The following is a 23239-nucleotide window of genomic DNA, read 5'->3' as shown; positions in this document are numbered from 1 at the left end:
CTGTTTTTGATATACCAATGTTTCAGTGGAGACCGGTCAAGGTTGAACATCCACCTAAACAAATAGCTTCACTCACGCACAACTGAACAATGGACAAACCTTGAATTGTCAGTTTTCTGTGTTATAGCTTCACTAAATTGTTGTCTGGTACGGTGTGGAGCATATAAGTCATTCTCCAGGCCTTTTCATGAGCTTACTAGAGACCACCCAAATCTCATAGACTGCGACCAACAGTCAGGTTCATATAGGTGTGTTCTTTAAAGACTACTCTGTAGGACAGTATCTCCCTTGCAAATTAATGCAACGCGTTAGAACACATTAAGTTAAACAACCTACCATACAGTACACGAGAGTAATGCATCGTCAACGGAGTGGGATAAAGAATGTACACTCTCCTCAGTTATGCAATGACTTGTTTCCCAGGTCCTAATTCACGGGATCTCCGATCACATAGGTTGGTTTACCGCCATGGTAACTCACGTGGGTCGCAACCCCATCTCCCTTGATGCAGATTCTATCACATTCCTTAATAGACCCTTTGTAAAATGATCTGCCAGATTTTTAGCCGTTGGGATATATCCCAATGCTATTATTCTGGAATTTCTCATTGCTCTGACAGATTTCAGACGTCTCCTGACGTGTCTTGATGACTTCATATTATCTTTAGAACTGTTCACTTTGACTATCACAGTTTGATTGTCATAGTTCATAAGAATCGTCGGTATTGGTTTTTCAACAATCGGCAAATCCATCAAGAGCTCACAAAGCCAGTCGGATTCAACCGTGGATGTATCTAATGTTGAAAGTTCTGCTTCCATTGTTGATCTGGTTAAGATCGTTTGCTTGCAAGACTTCCATGAAACAGCGCCCCCTCCGAGTGTGAACACATATCCACTCGTGGCCTTTAGCTCATCAACATCAGATATTCAGTTTGAATCACTATAACCCTCAAGTACCTTGGAGTACCCAGTATAGTGTATACCATAGCTCATTGTGCCCTTTAGATAGCGCATGACCCTCTCGAGTGCACTCCAATGATCATCTCCCGGATTCTTATTGAACCGACTCAGTTTGCTCACAGCAAAAGAGATGTCAGGTCTAGTTACGCTAGCCAAATACATGAGCGAGCTAATAATCTGAGAATATCTCAGTTGGTCTCTTCCAATTCTGTGATTCTTTCGAAGCAGAACGCTTGGATCAAAAGGAGTTGGAGAAGGTTTACAATCAGCATAGCCGAAACGACTCATGAAAGATCGAGTATGTCACGGGGGGGGGGGTGAATGTGACCAGTTTTAATTCTTTCTTCAAAATGAAAACTGAAGACTGAAGATAGTCACAGTACTTCAACAATTTAGATTACACTTATCAATTTTAGAGTTGCAGCGGAAAGAAGAAAGATGAACAGGTTTATAGCAGCAACAATGAAGACAGAACACAATGAATCAGTTATACTTCATAGAGAGTAAAAGTTGAGGAACGAAATCACCAAGACTGAAAACACAGGGATTTGTTTCTGAAGTTTAGATTGTTGGCACAATCCTACGTCTCCGTTGAGGGGGCTGAGTCACACAAGACTCGCAGACACACAAGTCCACCCAATCCTCCTAAGCTAAGACCGAAGTCTCCCCCAGTTACTCGTGCTAGATCTTGAGGTGATCTCCGGACCTTCACAGACTGGTTGATGGCAAATCACAATCTTCGATTGCTCTTCAACACTGACTCCTAGCCGTCTAAGTGATGCCAATCACCAAGAGTAACAAGCTTCAAGTGCTCAGATAGAGAGGGGATCCCATTCTTCACGCTCAGTTCAGCTCTAAGGGTTTTTATCAGGTGTTCTTCAAAACAACTCACTCGGGATCACCACCGAATTCCTTCGGGGTGGGTCATCTTATATAGCCTTGGCCACGGCTGATCTAGCCGTTGTGACCCGTTGGACAAACTGAACTTTGAGCCTCCAGCTCATACTTTATCACTGTCTCACAACGGTTAGATTAGGTGGCCAAGCACGAAAGCGACAGATTTTCAAACACATTTGAATTCAGAGTGAAGACTTCACGCAGAAGTTTCTCTGAAGCCTGAAATGCTTCATTCTTCACTCCGACGAAAAACACTCACACAGAAAATGGTTTCCGCCTAAGCTGAACATGAAGAATAAAGTTTCACCTAACCAGCTCCACAGTTCAAACCCCCCCTTAATAGTACGGTGTTCCTATACTCAAGTAAAAGAAAAAGCTACGGAAAGACCTATGAAGAATGCTATGCTTCACGTTCTTCACTGAGTTGTTCATACTTCATGCCAGTACCTGTACTTCAATTTTTAGGGGTCATCGATGCTGGTTAAACCAACTCTTTTGAGGAACTAAAACCTGAAACACTCAGTGTAACTCATTAGTTGCTCAACCATGTTGTCATCATTCATCAAAACCCATACAGGGGCAAGGTTTCCCTTTCAATCTCCCCCTTTTTGGTGTTTGATGACAACACTGGTTAAAGCTTCAAAGATGGGAAAAAATTAAGTGTGAAGGTTTTAGCTTCTGATTTATATGAAGACTCCCCCTGAAGATATGCACTATTTAGATTGCGTTTGAATGCAAGTGCAAAGAGCTTTAGGAGTGTGAGGAAATCTTCATATTCTTCAGAAGCAAGGGTGTGCATCGTGTACAGGGTTAGAGCAGAAATAATAAGAATTCATACATGCTCATAAATTGAAGTAAACAAATGCAGCACCAACAAGTATTGAAGTAAACATGCATGCATGAGGAATGAAGATGCATGAAGATTAAATTTATTACAGGCATTTCAGAATCCTCTTGCAAGAGGCAATATTTAGTGTACTTCAACACAACCAAGAGTTTTAAACCACACAGAATATGACTTAAAGTTTTTTTTAGGACGACGACGACGAAGAACCAGACAAAAAGCAAAACTCCCCCTGGATCAAAATAAAGCGAAACCTCCCCCTGACTCCTTCTCCCCCTTTGGCATCAAGACGCCAAAAAGGTTGAAGACTACTGGCTTGGTGTAGCGTCATTGTCTTCAGGCTTCAGAACGTCGGGGTAGTGCTTGGCGAGGAAGTCTTGAAGTAAACTACTGGTCTTCTCTTTGCGTGACACCAGCTTCTTGAGGAGTACTTGCTGATTCTTCAACAGAGCGGCCTGCTTCTCAAGGAGATCCTGCTGATCATCAATCTTGCGGGAGAGCTTCACAACGAGATTCTTCAAGGAACCATCCGTGCCGGAGGCGGTCTCATACTGAGAGTCAGATGGACGAAGTGCTTGCTTCAGCTGCGGTTGCGACGGAATGGGCTGTGAAGACTCAGGACGATCAGAAACTGAGGTAGGAGGAAGCATAGACGGCTCTGGATCTTGAGGCTTCAGCGAAAAGTACTTGTGCTGATGCTCCAACTCAAAGCGCTTCTCAGACAACTGCAGGATGATCTTCATAATCTGGGGTGCATAGGGCAGAGCACGCACACGGTCTGCTGAGGAATGGGTGATGGTCTGAAGAATATAGTCTCCAAAATCTTTCTTCTCACCCTTGAAGATGGCAAGCAGCAGATTGCGGTGAAGACTGGCTATCTCACTGGTGCTGCCTTGCTTGGGAGAGAGAGTGAAACGAAGAATGTCATTGAGAATCTTCACTTCAGATTTCAACCTAGCCAGTCCTCCATAGGCACCAGAAAATTCTTCTTCATAGAGAATGGCAATGTCTTCATCTGAGGCAGCCTGTTCTTCATGGATCTTGGGTTGGCCATCGAACTCCGCGAGACCAAGGAAATACTTGAAGTGCCTGGAGGTGCAGCTGTGTCTGTCACCATCTGCCATCCAATAGATGTTATAGCCCTTTGAGTTGTCTTCAAATCTGCAAACCTTTCTACCGAAAGTAGCATAGAACTGAAGAATCAGCTCATCATTCCAATTCTGGCAGGTCTGAACAAACCTGAGCAGATGCATATCATTAAGAGCATTCGCAGCAGTCATGACTCCACTCTGACGATTGGTGGCGAACCATTCATCATTTATGTACTTCATCTTGGCAAAGTGGGTCTGTGGTAGAAGAATCTGCGCATAGTAGTCCTGCTGCTCAAAAGACCAAAACCTCCGGTCTTCAGCTGATCTCTCCTCCTTGTACTTCAGCCCATTCTCCAGCCTCACGAGGTGAAGCTCAGCGTTCTTTAGGGCCTTGAAGTAAACCTTCTCTCGGTTAGAGGATATAGGCATCTTTGGCTTGGGAGACAACAGCTCGCGGTTGTCTTCAGACATAGTTTGAGATCTCACAAGCATCCGTGAGAGTCTCCTATCTTCACGATCCTTAGCGAGTCCGGATCGTCTTTTCTTCGACGCAGGCTTGAGTAGATCTTCTGGCAGACGGTCAATCTCCATTAGATCATCAGAGGCTTGCGCGGGGTCTTTCTCTTCTTCCTTCTTCTCTTCTTCCTTCTCTTCTTCTTTCTCCTCATCACTTGAGGAATTTGGGTCGGACGGGTCTAACGGGTCAGACGAGGCAACAATCTTCTTCTTCTTAACAACTTTCTTCACACGAACTTCCGGCGTTGGCACTGGGGCATCTGCATCAATTTCTACGTCATTGGCATGCAAATCACGAGTGTCTTCAGCTTCGAAGTCACAAGTTCTTCCTTCTTCAGCAAAGGCATCCACTGATTCAGTGCGAGGCAACGAGCTGCTGGTGGGGGGTTCTTCAGGACGGGTGAGGTCTTCTTGGTTCTTCCCCAGCACCTCATCTCCTTCTTCCTGTTGAGCGGTGTGCTCAAACAGTACTGTGGGGGATGAAGCAGCTTGTTCCTGTTCCTCAGCAAGTGAAGTAAGCTTGACTGTTGATGTATTTGGCACAAGTGTGTCAATAGCTTTCTTCAGAGGAACTGCCGCAGATGATAAAGTGGAGGAACTTCTTCCGGCAGAAAGTTTGATCTTCAGACCAAACTCCTTGGCAGTCTTCTTCACTTCAGCGATCTGAGACGCCTGACGAGTCATAGTGATCTTCTTTGATGGAACAGTCTGAGGTAAGTCCTGACTTTCTTCAATGTCAGAGGGGGCAGCTGAATCATGTCTGGCCTTGAGACCAATCTCACGACAGGTCTCACGAGCTGCATCCCTCGTCTTCTCATACTCTGTCTTCTCCCGATCAACTTCTTCATTTCCGCCCTGTACTTCAGGCGTTTTCTCGGTGGCTTTCTTCCTTGCTTCACTCTTAGCCTTATCAGCCTTCAGGCTTTCGGCTGCTTGTTTCATCTGCTCAGCGAGCAGAGCCTTCTTCTTCTTCTTCTCAAGCTCAGCTTGAGTTCTCAACGCAAGTTCTTTTTCTTTCTTCAGGGTGATGAGGTCAGCCCTTTTCTTCTCTTCGGCTTCCTTCTCAGCCTTTTTCTTCTGCAGTTCAGCAGCTTTCTTCTCTTTCAAAGCCTCTTCTGCCTTCTCCTTCTCAACACGTTTCTTTTCAGCACGTTCTTCTTCTTCCAACCTCTTGGCAACACGCAAACTGCGGTTCTGCTCCCATTCTTCAGCCTAAGTCTTGGCAACAATCAGGCCTTCAACATGGCTCATGAGGGAATCCGGGAGCGTTCCTTCATTGAAAGCAGCAAGCAGAACTGGATCAATGTGAACAACTTGAGGAGGATATGGAACTTCTCCAGAGGCCATGGCGGCAGCAGTAGCAGCAGTGGCATCCTTGGATGAGGAACCGGGTCCAACAGCAGAGGCTTTCCTAGCTTTCTTTAGATCCTTCTGGAACTGTTTCTCTGCGTCTTCAGTGGCCTTCCTCTTCTCAGGCATCTTGGCCTTGCCCTTGGAGTCTTCACTGGGTTTGTTGCGAGGCACAAGAGGAGGCAGTGAAGAACCTCTGATTCTGGATGCTCTGGCAGGACCGCGCAGTTCAACGGCTGGTTCAGACAGGAACACATCGCTGTCTTCAGTGTCTGAGGTCTTCTTGGACTTGGGCTTCTTGGAGAGGTCAACATAGTTGATATCTCTGATGATCTGCAGAGCTCTTCTGTTGAATTCCTCACAGTGAGTTCCGCCTTCCTTGCGGGCAATCTTGAAGTTTCCTAGCTTGGGAGCCGGAAAATACAGGTTGGCACTCTCCACTTCCTTCGTTCTTCTCCAAATCTTAGCGGCTAACACATGAGAGTGCTTGCGGATTATGTGCTGGAGACGGTGCTTTCTCTTCATTCTTGTCTCCTCTTCCACATCTTCTTCTGAAGAATAAAAGACAAAGATTTCTTCAGCAATGGGAGCAGGCACGTCCTTAACTTTTTCACCTTCTCCTTCTTCTTTGCCTTTGGCTTCGACGCCACTTTCCTTCCACGACTGGGAAAAACTTCACCAGGCCGTGGAGAGTTGATGGCATACTTCAGGCGCACACTAGGAGAGGGTGTCACTCTCAGAGGCACAGGGTCTTCAATTTCTTCATCTGAGTCTTCATTGTTTACTCTGGGAGAAACCGGCGGTGAGGGCTCAGGCGTTGAGTCAAACTGGTACCGTTCTTCTCTGTCAGAGTCATTGCTGGAGCGGGTTGAATCAGACATGGTGACACTTGTGAAGTAGAGGATACGAAGAATAGGCAAGAAGTACACAAATTCTCAGCAACAAAAAGATTTTGACAAAGAGTTTGTAGTTGAAGAAGATTTACTATGTTCGTGAAGAATGACAGTTCTGTTCTTCAACGAAGACAGCTACATAGATCTAAACTGAAAAACTACTAGAGCTTCAACCTAGATCTGTTTAGCTAGAACTTCGGAAATACAGAGCACATCAATCTACGCAAACATAGCAATCTACAGGAGTGAAGATTCATCTAATGAAGATTTGAAGTGTACCTAGGATGAGCTTGGTGAAGAACCAGAGGAAACACCGAACCCTAACCGCAAAGCCCTAACTCGGCGAGAGCGATCAATCTACTGCACCAAACGAGGATTTTAGATGCGTTTGCTACACGGAATCGATCTAAGAGGGAAAAACGATGCTTGCCTGGAATTCCCGACTTGAATCGATGTAGCATAGCGGCGGCGCTGAAGATCCGAGCTTGAAGAATGCATCCGGGCGTTCGCGGCGAGGAGGAGGTCGCGAGAGCGGTGGATTTGGGGGCTGGGGTGATTTTTCCGAGGAGGGGTGGAAGTCCTTATATAGGGAGGTGAAAAAGGAGGATCTTACCGGTATCTTTTTATCCCAAAATTTCCGTTAGGATTTGCAAATAACAGGCTTCTAAACCTACTGAAGACAAACGAAAACGAAGAACAGATAGCACAAACTGAAGAATAGAAAAAACTGAAGACAATGCAGGTGAAGTAAACATGAATGCAAGAGTATTCACAAGTGTGCAAGTCTTCAAGAGACATTCCGGAAATCCAAGATGTTTAATTCACTCCTCAGCTCACAGAATCTGATTTTGTCAAGTGGTTTGGTGAAGATATCTGCGAGTTGTTTGTCTGTCCTCACATGGTTTAGGGAAATTTCTCCTTTGGACACATGATCTTTGAGGAAATGGTGTCGAATATCAATGTGCTTCGTGCGAGAATGTTGGACAGGATTGTTGGCAATCTTTATGGCGCTCTCATTGTCACACAGAAGAGGAACGACATCCACTGAGATACCGAAGTCTTTGAGAGTTTGTCTCATCCAAAGAAGTTGGGCGCAACAACAACAACTGCTGAAACATATTCTGCTTCAGCCGTCGACAAAGCAACAGATTTCTGCTTCTTTGAAGACCAACACACTAAGGTAGTGTTTGGTTGAGGGAATCAAGTGGAATGAAGTGGAATGGTTCTAGTTTTGAAGGTGATTCTTGTGTTTGGTTGAGAGAATAGACCAAATTGGAATGGAACCATGTGGTTCCAGAAAAGAGAATATTCTTCATGGATGCGGAACCAAGCCATTCCTCAAAATCTTAGGAATCGGTTGGTTCTACCTGGAATTGGTGGGGCCCGTTTGTCTGGTCTCTTTCTTTTCTCTTCCTGCGCTCTGTCTCGTTTCTCTTTCTTGGACCAGAGCAGGAGACGGGAACGGCGCTGCGTGGCGGCCAAGCAACAGTGAACGGGGACGGGCCCGCGAGGTGTCCGGAGAAGCAGCGGACGGCGACGGGGCCTGCAAGGCGGCCGGAGCAGCATCTGACGGCGGCGGGGCGCGGCAAGACGCTTGAGCAGCGGCGGCGCGGCGGAGGAGCAAAGCGATGGCCTAGCAGTGTGACGGCAGCGGTGCAGCGTGATGGCAGAGCAACGCGAGGGAGATGAAGCAGCGGCCTCGTGGGGCCAAGAGCCGGAGCAGCGGCGGGACGGGCCGGGATGGAGCGGCTCGCGGGCAGTGGAGCAACAGCAGGACGACAAACTAGCAGCGGCATGGAGAATTCAATTCGTGCATTCCAATTTCCAAGCGAAGGAAGGCGGCGATGAGAAATCAATTCGTGACTTCTTGAATACATCTTGCCATTCAATGCCTGAATTCCGGATGCAATTTCCATCTCTGAAGCAAATCATGTCTTCATCTTAAGGTGTTGGCAGGTTGTATGGTAGGCTGGATGTGCAGCCGGTCAATGGTTGCTCAGGCCAGCACTGGACGCCATGGCACTGCTGGCCGTGGAGCAGATGCTCAGGGCTTTCCTTTGCGTGAGCAATTGGCCGAACCAGCAGCGGACGGCGGCAGCTCTGTTGGCTAAGAGGGAAACGTGAAAAGAGGAAGAAGAACCGTTCCATTCTGTCTGTTCCATTGACCAAACAAAATCTTCACACTCTGTTCCATTTTTCTAACCAAACGCTGTAATGGAACCATTCCATTTCATTCCATTCTTATAGGAATGGAATGTTCCATTCCATTCTACTCCACTCTGCATCCAAACACTACCTAAGGATCTTCCAAGGAATTGGCAAGTGCCGGAAGTGGATTTTCTGTCAACTTTGCAACCGGCATAATCTGAGTCAGAATAGCCAACAAGATCAATAGAAGCTCCTTTGGGATACCAGAGACCAAAGAATGGGGTGTGAACTAAATATCTGAGGATTCTCTTCACAGCCATGAGATGACAGCCTCGAGGATCTGCTTGAAACCTTGCACAAATGCAAACACTCAACATGATATCTGGTCTAGATGCACAAAGATAAAGCAATGAGCCAATCATGGAACGAAAAACCTTTTGATCTACAGGTTTACCGGTGGCGTTGAGGTCTAGATGACCATTTGTGGGCATTGGAGTTTCAATTTCCTTAGCAGATTCAATCCCAAATTTCTTCATCATGTCTCTGATGTACTTCATTTGAGAGATGAAGATTCCATTCTTCATTTGCTTGATTTGAAGACCGAGGAAAAACTTCAATTCTCCCATCATAGACATCTCAAACTTCTCCGTCATCATCTTTCCAAATTCTTCACTGAAATCAGGGTTAGTGGAACCAAACACAATATCGTCCACATATATTTGAAAGACAAAGAGATCATCATTCAATTTCTTTGTAAACAGTGTTGGGTCAATTTTACCAATTTTGAAACCCTTTTTGACTAGGAACTTTCTGAGGCATCCATACCAGGCTCGAGGTGCTTGCTTCAATCCGTAGAGTGCCTTATCAAGTTTATAGACATGATTAGGATGTTCTGGATCTTCAAAACCAGGAGGTTGTTCAACATAAACAAGTTCATCAATTTCACCATTTAAGAATGCACTTTTCACATCTATTTGATATAAAGTTATGTGATGATGATTAGCATATGCAAGAAGAATTCTAATGGATTCAAGACGTGCAACAGGGACATGGGTTTCACCGAAATCCAAACCTTCAACCTGAGTGAAGCCCTGTGCAACCAATTGTGCTTTGTTCCTCACGACGATTCCGTCTTCATCTTGCTTATTCCTGAAGACCCACTTGGTGCCGATGACATTTTGTCTTGGCCTTTCCACAAGGGTCTAGACTTCATTTCTCTTGAAGTTATTCAGCTTTTCATGCATAGCCATTACCCAATCCGGATCTGACAATGGTTCATCCGTCGTCTTCGGCTCAACTGAACACACACAAGAGAAGTGCTCACAAAAATTTGAAACACGTGAGCGAGTTTGAGTACCTCTTCTGATGTCTCCAAGAATTTGATCGACGGGATGATCCTTCTGGATTCTTTTGCAAATCTTCGGATGATGTACTTCACCACCAGCAGTGCTAGGTTGTGCTTCATTTGAAGCAGCAGGTCGTTCTTCAGCTGGGGTGGAAGTTCCGGTTTTGGTTAGGTTCTTCAGCTTGTGAAGCGCCTTCTTCATTGTTGTTTCCGGATTTACTTTGCTTGATTTCTTCTAGACGAATGTCACCAATGGACATCTTTTGGATATTTCCTGAAATTTCTTCAATATCTATAGACATTGATAATTGCTCTTCTTGGAAGCCGTTAGCTTCATCGAACTGCACATCCTTAGCAATTTCAACAACTTTGGTAGTGTTGTTGAAGACTCGATAAGCATGTGCATTCGAGGGATAACCCAATAAGAAACCTTCGTCACATTTAGAATCAAACTTAGCTCGTCTATTCTTCTTGTTGAGGATGTAGCATTTGCTTCCGAAAACTCTGAAGTATGATACATCGGGCTTGCGGTTGGAGATAAGCTCGTATGGAGTTTTCTTTAAAAGTCGATGAAGATACAGGCGATTTGAAGCATGACAAGCGGTGTTGATGGCTTCAGCCCAGAAACGGTCAGGAGTCTTGTACTCTATCAGCATCGTCCGGGCCATTTCGATCAACGTACGGTTCTTCCTCTCTACCACCCCATTTTGTTGAGGAACATGAGGTGCAAAGAACTCGTGCTTCACGCCGTACTCATCGAGGAATTCTTCCATCAGCAGGTTCTTGAATTCTGTTCCATTGTCACTCCGCACACCCTTGATGGATACTTCAAACTCATTTTGGGCTCTTCGTGCAAACTTCTTGAAAATCTCAACTACTGTGCTCTTATCATCCAAAAGAACACCCAAGTGAAACGTGAATAATCATCAACAGTCACAAAGCCATATGAGTTACCTCCTATACTCATGTAAGTTGTAGGACCAAAAAGATCCATGTGAAGCAGCTCGAGAGGTCTTAAAGTAGACATGATGTTCTTCATGGGATGAGACGCTCCGATTTGCTTCCCAGCTTGGCACGCACTGCATAAACGATCTTTTTCAAAAGAAACGTTCTTCAAGCCTCGGATGTGGTCGCTTTTGACAAGCTTGTTCAAATTCTTCATGCCCACATGATCGAGTCTTCTATGCCAGAGCCACCCTAGTGAGGATTTTGCAACTAGACACGTAGGGGGTGAGTATGAGGAGTCTTCAAAATTTACAAGATAGAGGTTACCCTTTCTTCGCCCTGTGAAGACAAAAGAGTTATCCTTTTCTGAAGTAACATACACATATGGTCTTGTGAAGCAAACGATTAGTCCATTATCTCATAGTTGAGCAACTGATAGAAGATTATTTCCAAGTGATTCAACAAGAAGTACTTCATTGATAAACAGGTCATTTTCCTTAGAAATGGCAACTTTGCCGAGACCGATTACCTTTCCCTTACCATTGTCACCAAAAGTGATGTTCTCATGATGTTGAGGACCAAGTTCTAAAGAGCTAAACATTTTCTTCTCACCGGTCATGTGATTCGTACATCCAGAGTCCATGACCCATTCTCTTCCTCCGGATGCATATGCCTACGAAGAAAGTTAGGCTCGTTTAGGCACCCATGTCTTCATGGGTTCCTGCACGTTAGTAGAACTTGAAGAACATAAGGCATTACGGAAAAATGTAATGACAGATTTTGGCACCCAGATTTGAGGTTTTGCATGTTCTCCACGCATTATGGTTCCAGTGAAATTAGCTCTCACTTTATTATCCTTACCCATCTTCAGAATGTAAGATTCATTAACATGGAATATCGGGTAAGCACGTAAAGTATTAGGACGCTTTGAAGCATCCTTGCGGGGATTCAGATTTCCCACAAATGGAGGAACCTCAGTATACTTCCCTCTTCCCTGGACAAACTTTGTAGGGGATATTGCTCAGGGAGCCAAGCATCACCATTAACATTGTACTTCCTCTCAAAACCGATACCATCCTTGCGTTAGCGAGGAATTTGAAGACCAAGAATCTGGTTCAAGGTTTCAGTCCCTTGGTGACACTTGAGGATACCAGCCTCAATCTGCTTCTTCAACTTAGCATTTTCTTCAGCCAGTGAAAGATCACTAGGTGAAGGGTTAGTGACAACAGAGCAAGATTCACCAATAGTAGTAAAGCTAGAAGCAATATCGGGTGAATCAGGAAAATCAGTTTGAGTCACAGCATGTGAAGTAGTGATTTGAGGAATGTTGTTCAATGAAGAATTGCATTTAGGGCATACTTTAGAGGAATCACCGTGTTGAGGTAAGTCAACTAGCTTAGCATTGAGATCAAGATTCTCAGTTTTGAGGTCCTCATGAGAAATCTTCAGATTTTCATGCTCGAGTTTAATCGAAACATAGTTAAGACTAATCTCAGCATGAGTTTTCTTCAGATCCTTATGAGCCTCTTCCTTGGCCCGAAACTTAGACTTGAGTCTTTTGAGTTCATTACCCATGTTAGTGTTCTTCTTGATCTCAGTGATAAGCAGGTCTTCTTGCTTCTCAACGATGAACTGAAGTCTTTCATATGTCATGGGTTCAGATTCTTCATTATCAGTTTCATCATTATCACTAGAGTTTATTTCTTCACTAGGAGATGATACCTTAAAGGATTTTGCCATGAAGCATGAGGGTGAGGAACGATCGTCTCCGGAGGCATCTTCTGATGAATCTGCAGAGTCAAACAGTGAAGTCTTCTCTCTGGCAGATGTAATAGCTATGGCCAATCCGGCGACACCGTCTTCAAACACAGAGTCAGATGATTATTCAGATGATGAAGAATCTGAGTTCCATTCACCAACATGTGCTCTAGAGTAGTACTTGCCCTTCTTCTTGTGACCAAAGTCCTTTTTCCGATCCTTTTTCTTGTGACGATCATGGTTTTTCTTGTGAGAGTGCTTCTTGAAGCCTTTCATCTCCTTGTCTTCATCAGCTTTCTCGAGGCACTCAGCAATGAAGTGGCCTTTCTTGCCACAGTTGAAGCAAGCTCTCTTGGCCATATTAGACTTCTTCCGATGAGCTGATTTCTGAAACTTGGAGGAGCTGGATTCATCTTGATACTTCAGTTTGTTTCCAAACTTACTTCCAAACTTCTTATTGAACCTCTTCACAAAAAGAGCAAACTCGTCATTGGATTCTTCATCAGACGAAGATGATTCTTCAGATTCTTCACTAGAGCTGACAATCTTCTTGGACGATTTCTTGGCCTTGAGTGCAACATTGTTCTTCTTCGAACTGGATCCCGAACCATGGATCAATCTCTTCTCTTCTTGGTCAAGTTCATAGGACACGATTCTTCCAAGAACCCACATGGGAGTCAATTCCTTGAAGTTTGGCCTATGCTTGATCAGCTCACAGACAGTATAGTACTCCATGGGGAGAGCTCGAAGAAACTTTCTGTTTTGCATCAAGTCAGTGATATTGTGATCATCGAGAGTATTCAGCTCATTCACGATGGTACTCATGCGATCGTAGAGTGAAGAAACGGTCTCATTGGGCTCAAGCATGAGACGGTCAAACTGACTGATGAGGCGATTAACTCTAAAATCTTTGACAGTGGTTGTCCCTTCATGGACTTCAGCGAGAAGATCCCAAATCTTCTTTGCGTCAGTAAAATTGCTAATCTTGTTGAACTCACCATCACTGACAATTGAGAAGATGATATCACAAGTTTTGGCATTTGCTTGATACTTCTTCAGAGAGATAGAGTCATATCCAGAGATGGGTCCCTGAGGAACAACAAAGCCATTTGTGACTGCTTCCCAAGCACAAGGGTCGGTAGATATGATGTGAGTCTTTATGCGATTTTTTCAAAAAGCATAATTGGTACTACTAAGAACAGGTAACTTCCCTTCCTTAGACATACTTCTTCCTCAGGTGGTTAAACCAAAACAAGAAAGCCTTGCTCTGATACCAAGTGAAAGATCGAGTATGTCACAGAGGGTGGGTGAATGTGACCAGTTTTAATTCTTTCTTCACAATGAAGACTGAAGATAGTCACAGTACTTCAACAATTTAGATTACACTTATCAATTTTAGAGTTGCAGGGGAAAGAAAAAAGATGAACAGGTTTATAGCAGCAGTAATGAAAACAGAACACAATGAATCAATTATACTTCACCGAGAGTAAAAGTTGAGGAACGAAATCACCAAGACTGAAGACACAGAGATTTGTTTCCGAAGTTTAGATTGTTAGCACAATCCTACGTCTCCGTTGAGAGGGCTAAGTCACACAAGACTCGCGGACACACAAGTCCACCCAATCTTCCTGAGCTAAGACCGAAGTCTCGCCCAGTTACTCGTGGTAGATCTTGAGGTGATCTCCGGACCTTCACAGACTGGTTGATGGCAAATCACAATCTTCGATTGCTCTTCAACACTGACTCCTAGCCATCTAAGTGATGCCAATCACCAAGAGTAACAAGCTTCAAGTGCTCAGCTAGAGAGGGGATCACATTCTTCACGCTCAGTTCAGTTCTAAGGGTTTTATTAGGTGTTCTTCAAAACAAGTCACTCGGGATCACCACCGAATTCCTTCGGGGTGGGTCGTCTTATATAGCCTTGGCCACGGCTGATCTAGCCGTTGTGACCCGTTGGAGAAAGTGAACTTTGAGCCTCCAGCTCACACTTTATCACTGTCTCACAACGGTTAGATTAGGTGGCCAAGCACGAAAGCGACAAATTTTCAAACACATTTGAACTGAGAGTGAAGACTTCACGCGGAAGTTTCTGTGAAGCCTGAAATGCTTCATTCTTCACTCCAACGAAAAACACTCACACAGAAAATGGTTTTCGCCTAAGCTGAACATGAAGAATAAGGTTTCACCTAACCAGCTCAACACTTCAAACCCTCCTTAATAGTACGGCGTTCCTATACTCAAGTGAAAGAAAAAGCTACGGAAAGACCTATGAAGAATGCTATGCTTCACGTTCTTCACTGAGTTCTTCATACTTCACGCCAGTACCTGTACTTCAATTTTTAGGGGTCATCGATGCTGGTTAAACCAACTCTTCTGAGGAACTAAAACCTGAAACACTCAGTGTAACTCATTAGTTGCTCAACCATGTTGTCATCATTCATCAAAACCCATACAGGGGCAAGGTTTCCCTTTCAACTCAAGATCTTTTCCACATAGTGAGATTGCAACAAAGTGATCTCACCATTGTCGCCTCTCACAAGCTTGATGTTCAGAATAACATCAGCTACACCAAGCTCTTTCATGTCAAAGCACTTCGACAAGAAAGTCTTAACCTCTTCAATCACTTTGAGGTTAGTCCCAAATATTAGTATGTCATCGACATACAAATAAAGTATAACCCCCTCACCCCCACCATGGCGGTAGTATACATATTTGTTAGCTTCGTTTACAACAAAGCCGGCAGATGTTAAAGTTTTGTCAAACTTCTCATGCCATTGCTTAGGAGCTTGTTTCAGAGCATATAGAGACTTTAATAACTTACACACTTTGCCTTCATGACCCTTTATTACAAATCCATTTGGCCGGTTCATGTAAATTTCCTCGTCCAACTCTTCGTTAAGGAAAGCTGTCTTAACGTTCATTTGATGGACGATCAGACCATATGAGGCAGCCAGTGATAGTAATACTCTGATTGTGGTCAATCGAGCTACAGGTGAGTAAGTATCAAAGAAATCTTCACCTTTTTTCTAGGTAAAACCCTTGGCCACAAGCCGCGCCTTGTACTTCTCAATAGTACCATCAGGCCTAAGCTTTTTTTGAATATCCACTTGCATCCTACAGGTTTGCACCCGTACGGACGGTCAACGACCTCCCAAGTATCATTAGCGATGATAAAATCCATCTCACTACGAATGGCTTCCTTCCAATAGTCTGCATCCGGAGATGCAAAGGCCTCATTAATGGTTTTAGGGGTGTCATCCACAAGGTACACAATGAAATCATCACCAAAAGCAATCCTTTGTCGCTTACCCCTAATAGGGCTCCTCAGGAATCTCATCAAGTGTTTGTTCAAGATTTTCCACTGGGATGGCGGGTTCAGGAGCTACACCATGATCCTGATGTTCCTCTGAACTGACGGGTTCAGCAGGTACATCATGATCCTCTCTAGATGTGCTATGCATATCTCTCATGGGAAATATGTCCTCAAAGAATGTAGCATCCCTGGACTCCATAATTGTATCGACGCTCATGTCAGGTACTCCAAAATTTACAACCAAGAATCTATAGCCAACACTCCGAAGTGCGTAGCCAAGAAAGACACAATCAACGGTTTTTGTTCCAATCTTACGTTTCTTGGTAATTGGCACATTGACTTTCGCCAAACAACCCCAAGTCCGTAAGTAAGAAAGTGTGAGTCTCTTCTTTTCCCATAACTCGTATGGGGTGATTTCTTTATCTTTTGTGGGAACACGATTTAGGACATGACACGAAGTCAATAGCGTCTCCCCCCACCATGCTTTGGATAAACCAGCAGTGTCTAACATGGCGTTGACCAAGTCAGTCAGCGTGCGGTTTTTCCTCTCAGCAACCCCGTTTGACTGGGACGAATAGGGAGGCGTCCTCTCATGGACTATGCCATGTTCCTCACAAAATGAATTAAACTCACTGGAGAAATATTCTCCAATACGGTCAGACCGCAAACGTTTAATTTTCTTCTCAAGTTGATTTTCGACTTCAGCTTTATAGATCTTAAAATAATGCAATGCTTCATCCTTTGATTTTAATAAATACACATAACAGAATCTAGTCGCATCATCAATGAAAGTCATAAAGTAACGAATTCCACCTTTGGTTAATACACCGTTCATCTCACAAAGATCAGAATGTATGAGCTCTAACGGTGCTAGGTTCCTCTCCTCAGCAGCCTTATGAGGCTTGCGAGGCTGCTTCGCTTGCACACAAGCTTGGCACTTCGAACCTTTAGCCACAGTGATTTTAGCGATTAAACTCAGATTTTCTAATCACGTCATGCAACCAAAATTAATGTGACAAAGTCGTGAATGCCAAACATTAGACTCATTATTAATAGAATTGACGCTGTTCACGACCTTATTACAAAAATCCGAAAGGGATAAGCGGAACAAGCCTCCGCACTCATAACCTTTACCAATAAATTGTCCATACTTAGACACACTAACTTTATTGGACTCAAACACTAACTTAAATCCGTCCTTGCAAAGGAGGGATCCACTAACAAGATTCTTCTAAATGGAGGGCACATGCTGCACGTTCCTCAGATGCACGATCTTTCCCGAAGTAAACTTCAGATCCACCGTGCCAACACCATGAACAGAAGCATGGGCGCCATTCCCCATCGTCACTGAGGAGCTGATGGCCTGATATGAAGAAAACAAGAAAATATCAGCACACACATGAATAGTTGCACCTGTATCGACCCACCAATCGGTGGACTGACATATAAAAAATACAGTAAATAAATTACCATACCCGCCTGCATCTTCATTGTTGCCAATGGTCAAATTAGCAAACTTTGGCCGAATCTGTTCTCCTTTGCGCTCCTTGCAGTTACTCGCCCAGTGGCCGAGTCCTCCGCACACAAAGCAAGGATCCTTGTCCTTGTTGCCTCATTTTTTCTTCTTCTTGAAAGTGGTAGTGTTCTTTGGACCAGCATTGTTGAATGCCTTTCCCTTTCCCTTGTTGTTACTGTTGTTGTGGTTGTTCCTCTGAACCATGTTGGCAGTGGGCGTACCCTCTTGTGTGTTGCCTTTAGGGCCAGCATCTTTTGCTCTCGCCTTCTCCTCAACATCAAGAGTCCCAATCAGGTTCTCCACAGAGATTTCTTGTCTCTTGTGTTTTAGTGAAGTAGCAAAGTTCCTCCACGAGGGAAGAAGCTTGGCGATGATGCCCCCGACGACAAACTTGTCGGGTAGTGGACACTTGAATTGCTCAAGTTCATTAGCCATAGTCAGTAACTCATGAGCTTGTTCCACTACAGATCGGTTTGCAACCATCTTATAGTCAGAGAACTGCTCCATAACGTACAGCTCACTGCCAGCGTCAGATGCGCCAAACTTAGCATCGAGCGCATCCCACAACTCTTTGGCATCCTGATAGTGCAGATAAGCATCAACGAGCTTATCTCCCAGCACACTACAGATCGCACCGACGACTACAACACAAGCCTCAACATACAACTGCTGAGGAGCAATTGTTTGAGTCTTCCCGTGTTGTACTGCCCACCATGCGCCCATAGCCACGAGCCACATATGACATTTATACTGTCACCTCTTAAAGTGCAGTCCAGTAAACACAGGTGGTTTCAATGCGACAGCAAATTGAGACATCAAAAATTGCCTACACGATTAAGGTTTTTGGATTGTTGAATAATTAGGTAATTTGGATGAATATTTAATCCAGAAAAACAATGTGTAAAACATGTAGCATATTATATCATGCAAACTAGACAAATTAAATAGCAACGCACAATAATAGAACTCATCTAATTTCACGGCATGAATAATAGAACTACTAATCAAAATCAACAAGAAAGAGCAGATTACGTACGGTACTGTACTCTTTTCTTGTGTTTGTTTGTTGAGGTCGGTGACGAGTCCGACGGCGTCGATGTTCACGCCGGTAGCAACAACAGCCTTGACTACCTCCTGGGCAGCGGCCAGTGCCTGTGCAGCAGCAGTTGCCTGGGCTTGGAGTTGGGCAGCCTGCTGCTGCTGAGATAGAGCGGCAGCCTAAGCCGCGGGATCTCTGAGGTCGTCGGCCATTGGTGATGAAGATGCCGACGAAACAGGGTGGTGAAGAAGCGAGTAGTCGCGTGAGAACGCTCCCCAAAAACCTTATCGACCGTCTCACGGGCAGGATCTCGAAGGTCGGGGTTCCGGAGGCCTGTTCTCCCGGCGATCTGTGCACGCAGTCGACGGGATGGAGTAGCAGTTGGCAGCGAACAGCGAGATTCGATCGTGGACGTGACGGTTAGGGTTCGTCTTATTATATAGGCACGCAGGCGGACTTCGGTTCGGTTTAGGAAACCAAAACCGACTCCGCAATTATCGGAATTTGTTACGTGTCCGCAACGGATTCCGTCTGCCAAAAAGATAAGCACGACTCCGCCCCGCCCCGCCCCGACTCGGCACGGCTCGAACTCGAACTCGAAATCGATCCACGAAACGCGGCGCGCGCGCGGGTCGTGAGGAGGAGGAGCGCGCGTGGGGATTTCCCTTGCTCACTTGCTCAAGAGGTGAGAACTAACATACCTTATATATTGGTCCAACTCCCCCTAAACTAGTAAGGTGGGACTATTCCCACTTCCTCATCCCACTCCATGAATGGGGTTTTGAGATTTTCCAGGAATTAATTTCAGATTGGGCCTTGGGCCTAACCCAAAATTCCAACACGGGGAACTCCAGGTGAATCTTGCGGAAGGAGGGAGAGGGCGCCAGGCTTGGGGCTTGAGGATTCGATGGGGAACGAACGGCCGCGGTACGAGGGAGAGGGCGCCGGCCTTGAGGTCGGGCATCCAGGTGGATTTCGCCGCCGCCTGCCCTGCCGGAGCTTGTCGGGCTGGAGCCGGTCGCGCCGCCGTCTCCACGGGCTGGGTCCGGCCGCCGTGAACACGCCGTTTTACAGGAGCCGAACCACGTCGCGCAGGACGACGTTGGTGAAGAGGCCGGAGTCAAGGAAGAAGACGATCGATCCCTTCTTTTAAGACGTGGTTTGGAGTTGGGTGCAAACATAGACTGAGATGAGGGTGTTGGGAAAAAAGAGACTGTATGACATGGCGTCTCACATGCGAGCCTGAGTTGTCGGTTTCGCTGTCACAAACACTAATCCAAATGTTTTGGGTTTGTTGAAAATAATTATCCCAAAACCTGTGCAAAACTATTACGAACCCTTATATCTGTGTCTCCGTGAAAATTAAACCCCAAAACCTGTGGTTCTGTGAAAAAAAAATTTGGCACAAGTTCTTGGTAGAACATGCTTTAGTTTTTTTTATTAGGGAGAGGCAAATCAAAAGATTCCATTATTATGACCCAATTGCAGGGTTTGATCGACAATCATGGTCTGGAACTGCAGAACCTAATGTATCACCTTAGTCGTTCAATATTATTAGTTAATTATCAATAGATCTACTACGTACATTATTGTCACGAAGCAGTTTGAAAACACATACTCGTCACACAGACGAAACACAAGTCTCTTCTCAATAGTTATTAAGTTTGTTTAAATTGTACTATGACAGTCTACCTAAACTCACGATCATCTTCATTTGTTAGATCGTGCCAATACAGCATTGCAAAATATGGAGCACAAGCATTTTTCTTCGGCCCAAGCGTTCCCTTCCCGGCACCTCCTATCTTCAGCTAACCCCAGTTCTGTTTTCGCTAATAGTGGATTTTGTATGAGAGAATTCTGGTGCCAACTAAAACTCAAATGAATTGTGAAGAAGCATCGAGAAAATGCACTCAACCATTGGTCGGGTATATATAAATTGTCAATGCATGTTGTGCTTGGTGGGAACATTTATCTCAGATCAATTTTGTGAGATATTTGTTTTGATGTTGTACAACAAGGAGATTTGATTTATTTTTTAATTTATTGGGTCCAAACTTATTCCAGATTCAATATATCAACAAATTATGACATGAAATCAATGAACAGTACAGTAGGAGTACAATGCATACACACAGACCTCCAATTAACATGCAGATAAATGTTGTGTATATATATACACGCACACACAAACAGAGGGGGCAGCTATATGCACAAAACTTCTCTTCTGCCACTCAGGTTCCAAGAGGTTGAGAGAAAAACAACATGAAAAAAAAGCATTAGGAATAGGAGACATCTGTAAAGAGGCGAGAAAAGTTCATTTTCAATCCTGACGTAATAGACGAAGTATCAGATGGACATTGACTCTCTGGTTCCTGAAATCAGAGCCCAAACCTTATCCATCATGTTCTTCAATCATGTTTGACTTGCAAGGAAGATATAGTCCCGATCAGAATTTTTCATTTTTCTCACCTATCTTTTTGGCCCACCTATCTTATCTGTTGTATATATTATTTATATTTTAACTTTTTATATGTTTTAGGACTGAAATTTGTATTTTTTTTATAATATTAGGACCAACCTGATAACCGTTATAGTATATTTCTAGTACTTCTCGTGCATCTGGCTGGTCTAAGCAAATTTTACAGTAATGTCCACTGTAAACAACCGGACGTGTGTGTGTGGGCGCGCCCTAAAACAACAAAATCTCGTACAACTTGTTTTTGTTGTTGTTGAGGAAATCTCGTACAACGTCTTAATTTGCTGAGATTATTAAAGCAGAAAGCGTACATAGTAGACGCGGCGATAATACAAGCCCAGTAATTTAATTAGCACCAGATCGAGCGATCACTGAAAACGAGACTTGTCGTTTCATCTAGCGATCCAAGAGCCTGAGCCGGACGGGGAGGCCGGTCTTGGGCTGCAGCGTGAGGAACTCAGCCGGCGCGTGCACGTACTCGGGCGCGACCTCGAACTCGAACTTACGAAGGATAACAGCGAGCGTGGCCTTGGCTTCCAGCATCGCAAAATCCTGCCCGATGCACGCCCTGGGGCCGAACGAGAACGCCAGCATCGCGCTCGGGTGCTTGGCCGCCTTCCCGACGCCGTCCTTGAACCGGAGCGGGTTAAACTCCCCGGCGTCCGCTCCCCACACGGCCTCGTCCCGGTGCATGATCGCGATCGGGATCATCGTCATCGTTCCTTTAGGAACCTTCACGCTCATCGCCCCGCCAACGAGCTCCGTGTCCGCCGTCGCCGTCCGCGCCATCATGATCACGGCCCCGTACAGCCGCAGCGTCTCGTAGAGCACCATCGTTGTGAGCTTCAGCTTGTTGAGCGCGTCCCCGTGGAGCGGCGTCCCCGTGGAGCACTCTTTGAGGACTTCGTCGCGGAGCTTGGACTGCCAGTCCCGGTGCGTGCCGAGGAGGAAGACGGCCCAGGTGAGGAGGTGCGAGGTGGTGTCGTGGCCCGCGAAGAAGAAGGTCTTGCACTCGTCGATGATCTCGTCCATGCTCATCATGGCAGCTCCTCCCTTGTGAGTACCGGAGGAGGCGTTGGTGTTGGCCTCGAGCATGAGGCCGAGGAGGTCGCTGCCGTAGCCCGTGGCGCCTTCCTTGGCGGCGGCAGCCAGCCGGCCGTCGATGATCGCCATGAGCGTGCCGCGGACCTTGCGCTCCAGCTGCCACCGCCGGACATTCATCTTGGTGGGGAGGTTCCCGAGGCCCCGGACACGAACATTGTTAATGGTGGCGAAAGCAATCCCCTGCAGCTCCCGCTGCGCCAGAAACACCTCCTTCCCTTCCTTGTAGCTGCTCCCGAACGCCGTGTGCGAGATCACGTCGGCAGTCAGCTCCACGAACTGCTGCCCGACTTCCACCGTGGCCACACCCACGCCGCCACCGGCAACGACCTCAGCCCTCGCCTCCCACGCGCGCACCACCTCCCCGGCGCAGTCCTCCATGGTCCTCGCCATCGACTTGAGCTTGTCCATGGCGAAGGCCGGGTGCACGACGCGGCGGTGGCGCGCCCAGTCTTCGCCGTCGGTGAACACGAGCCCTTTGCCCAGCAGCGCCATGATGTTGGGGCCCGGGTCGGACTTGCCGAACAGCCCGGCCCGGTTCGACAGGATCTGCTTCGCCATGTCGTGGTCGCCCACGCACAGCGACGGCGTGAACCCGGTCCAGGACAGGAACACCTTGCCGTAGGAGGACATCCAGGCCTTGTACTGCGGCAGCACGCGTGGCACGATGTCGTGGGAGGCCCGGTCCAGGACGTCGCCGGCTGTCGCCACACGCATCGCCTTGGTCTCCTCGTTGTTGCCCACGAAGAAGCGGTACGCCGGCCCGCGGATCCCCTGCCGCCGGAACGCCTTGCCGACGGCGTAGGGCCGCCACACCAGGTGAAACGCCGCCGCCCACAGCCATGTCGCCAACACCGCCGCCACAGCCACCACGACCAGCCCCAACGCCGCTACCGCCATTGTGATCGATTAGAATGAAATGCTTGATTTTGGTAATGACCATGTCCGGCGTACGGACACCTAGATATTTATACAGTACGATGTCCTCTTGGGTTTTGGGTTTTGCAGTTATAGGTTTGAGGGTGGCAGGCAGGCGATATCGCGGAGG

General features: G+C 46.0%; 1 protein-coding gene across 1 annotated transcript; it reads right to left on the bottom strand.

Annotated features, from left to right (window-relative positions):
- Nucleotides 1–21343: 21343 nt before the first annotated feature.
- LOC100844445 (cytochrome P450 709B2) lies at nucleotides 21344–23239 on the bottom strand. Its single transcript, XM_003564120.4, has one exon. The coding sequence runs from the start codon at nucleotides 23089–23091 to the stop codon at nucleotides 21487–21489; it is 1605 nt and encodes a 534-aa protein (XP_003564168.3). The 5' UTR covers nucleotides 23092–23239; the 3' UTR covers nucleotides 21344–21486.

Source organism: Brachypodium distachyon, chromosome 1 (assembly GCF_000005505.3).
Source record: "Brachypodium distachyon strain Bd21 chromosome 1, Brachypodium_distachyon_v3.0, whole genome shotgun sequence".
In the NCBI taxonomy this organism is placed as follows: domain Eukaryota; kingdom Viridiplantae; phylum Streptophyta; class Magnoliopsida; order Poales; family Poaceae; genus Brachypodium; species Brachypodium distachyon.
The sequence above is the reverse complement of the archived record's forward strand: the minus strand, read 5'-3'. Positions and strand labels throughout refer to the sequence as shown.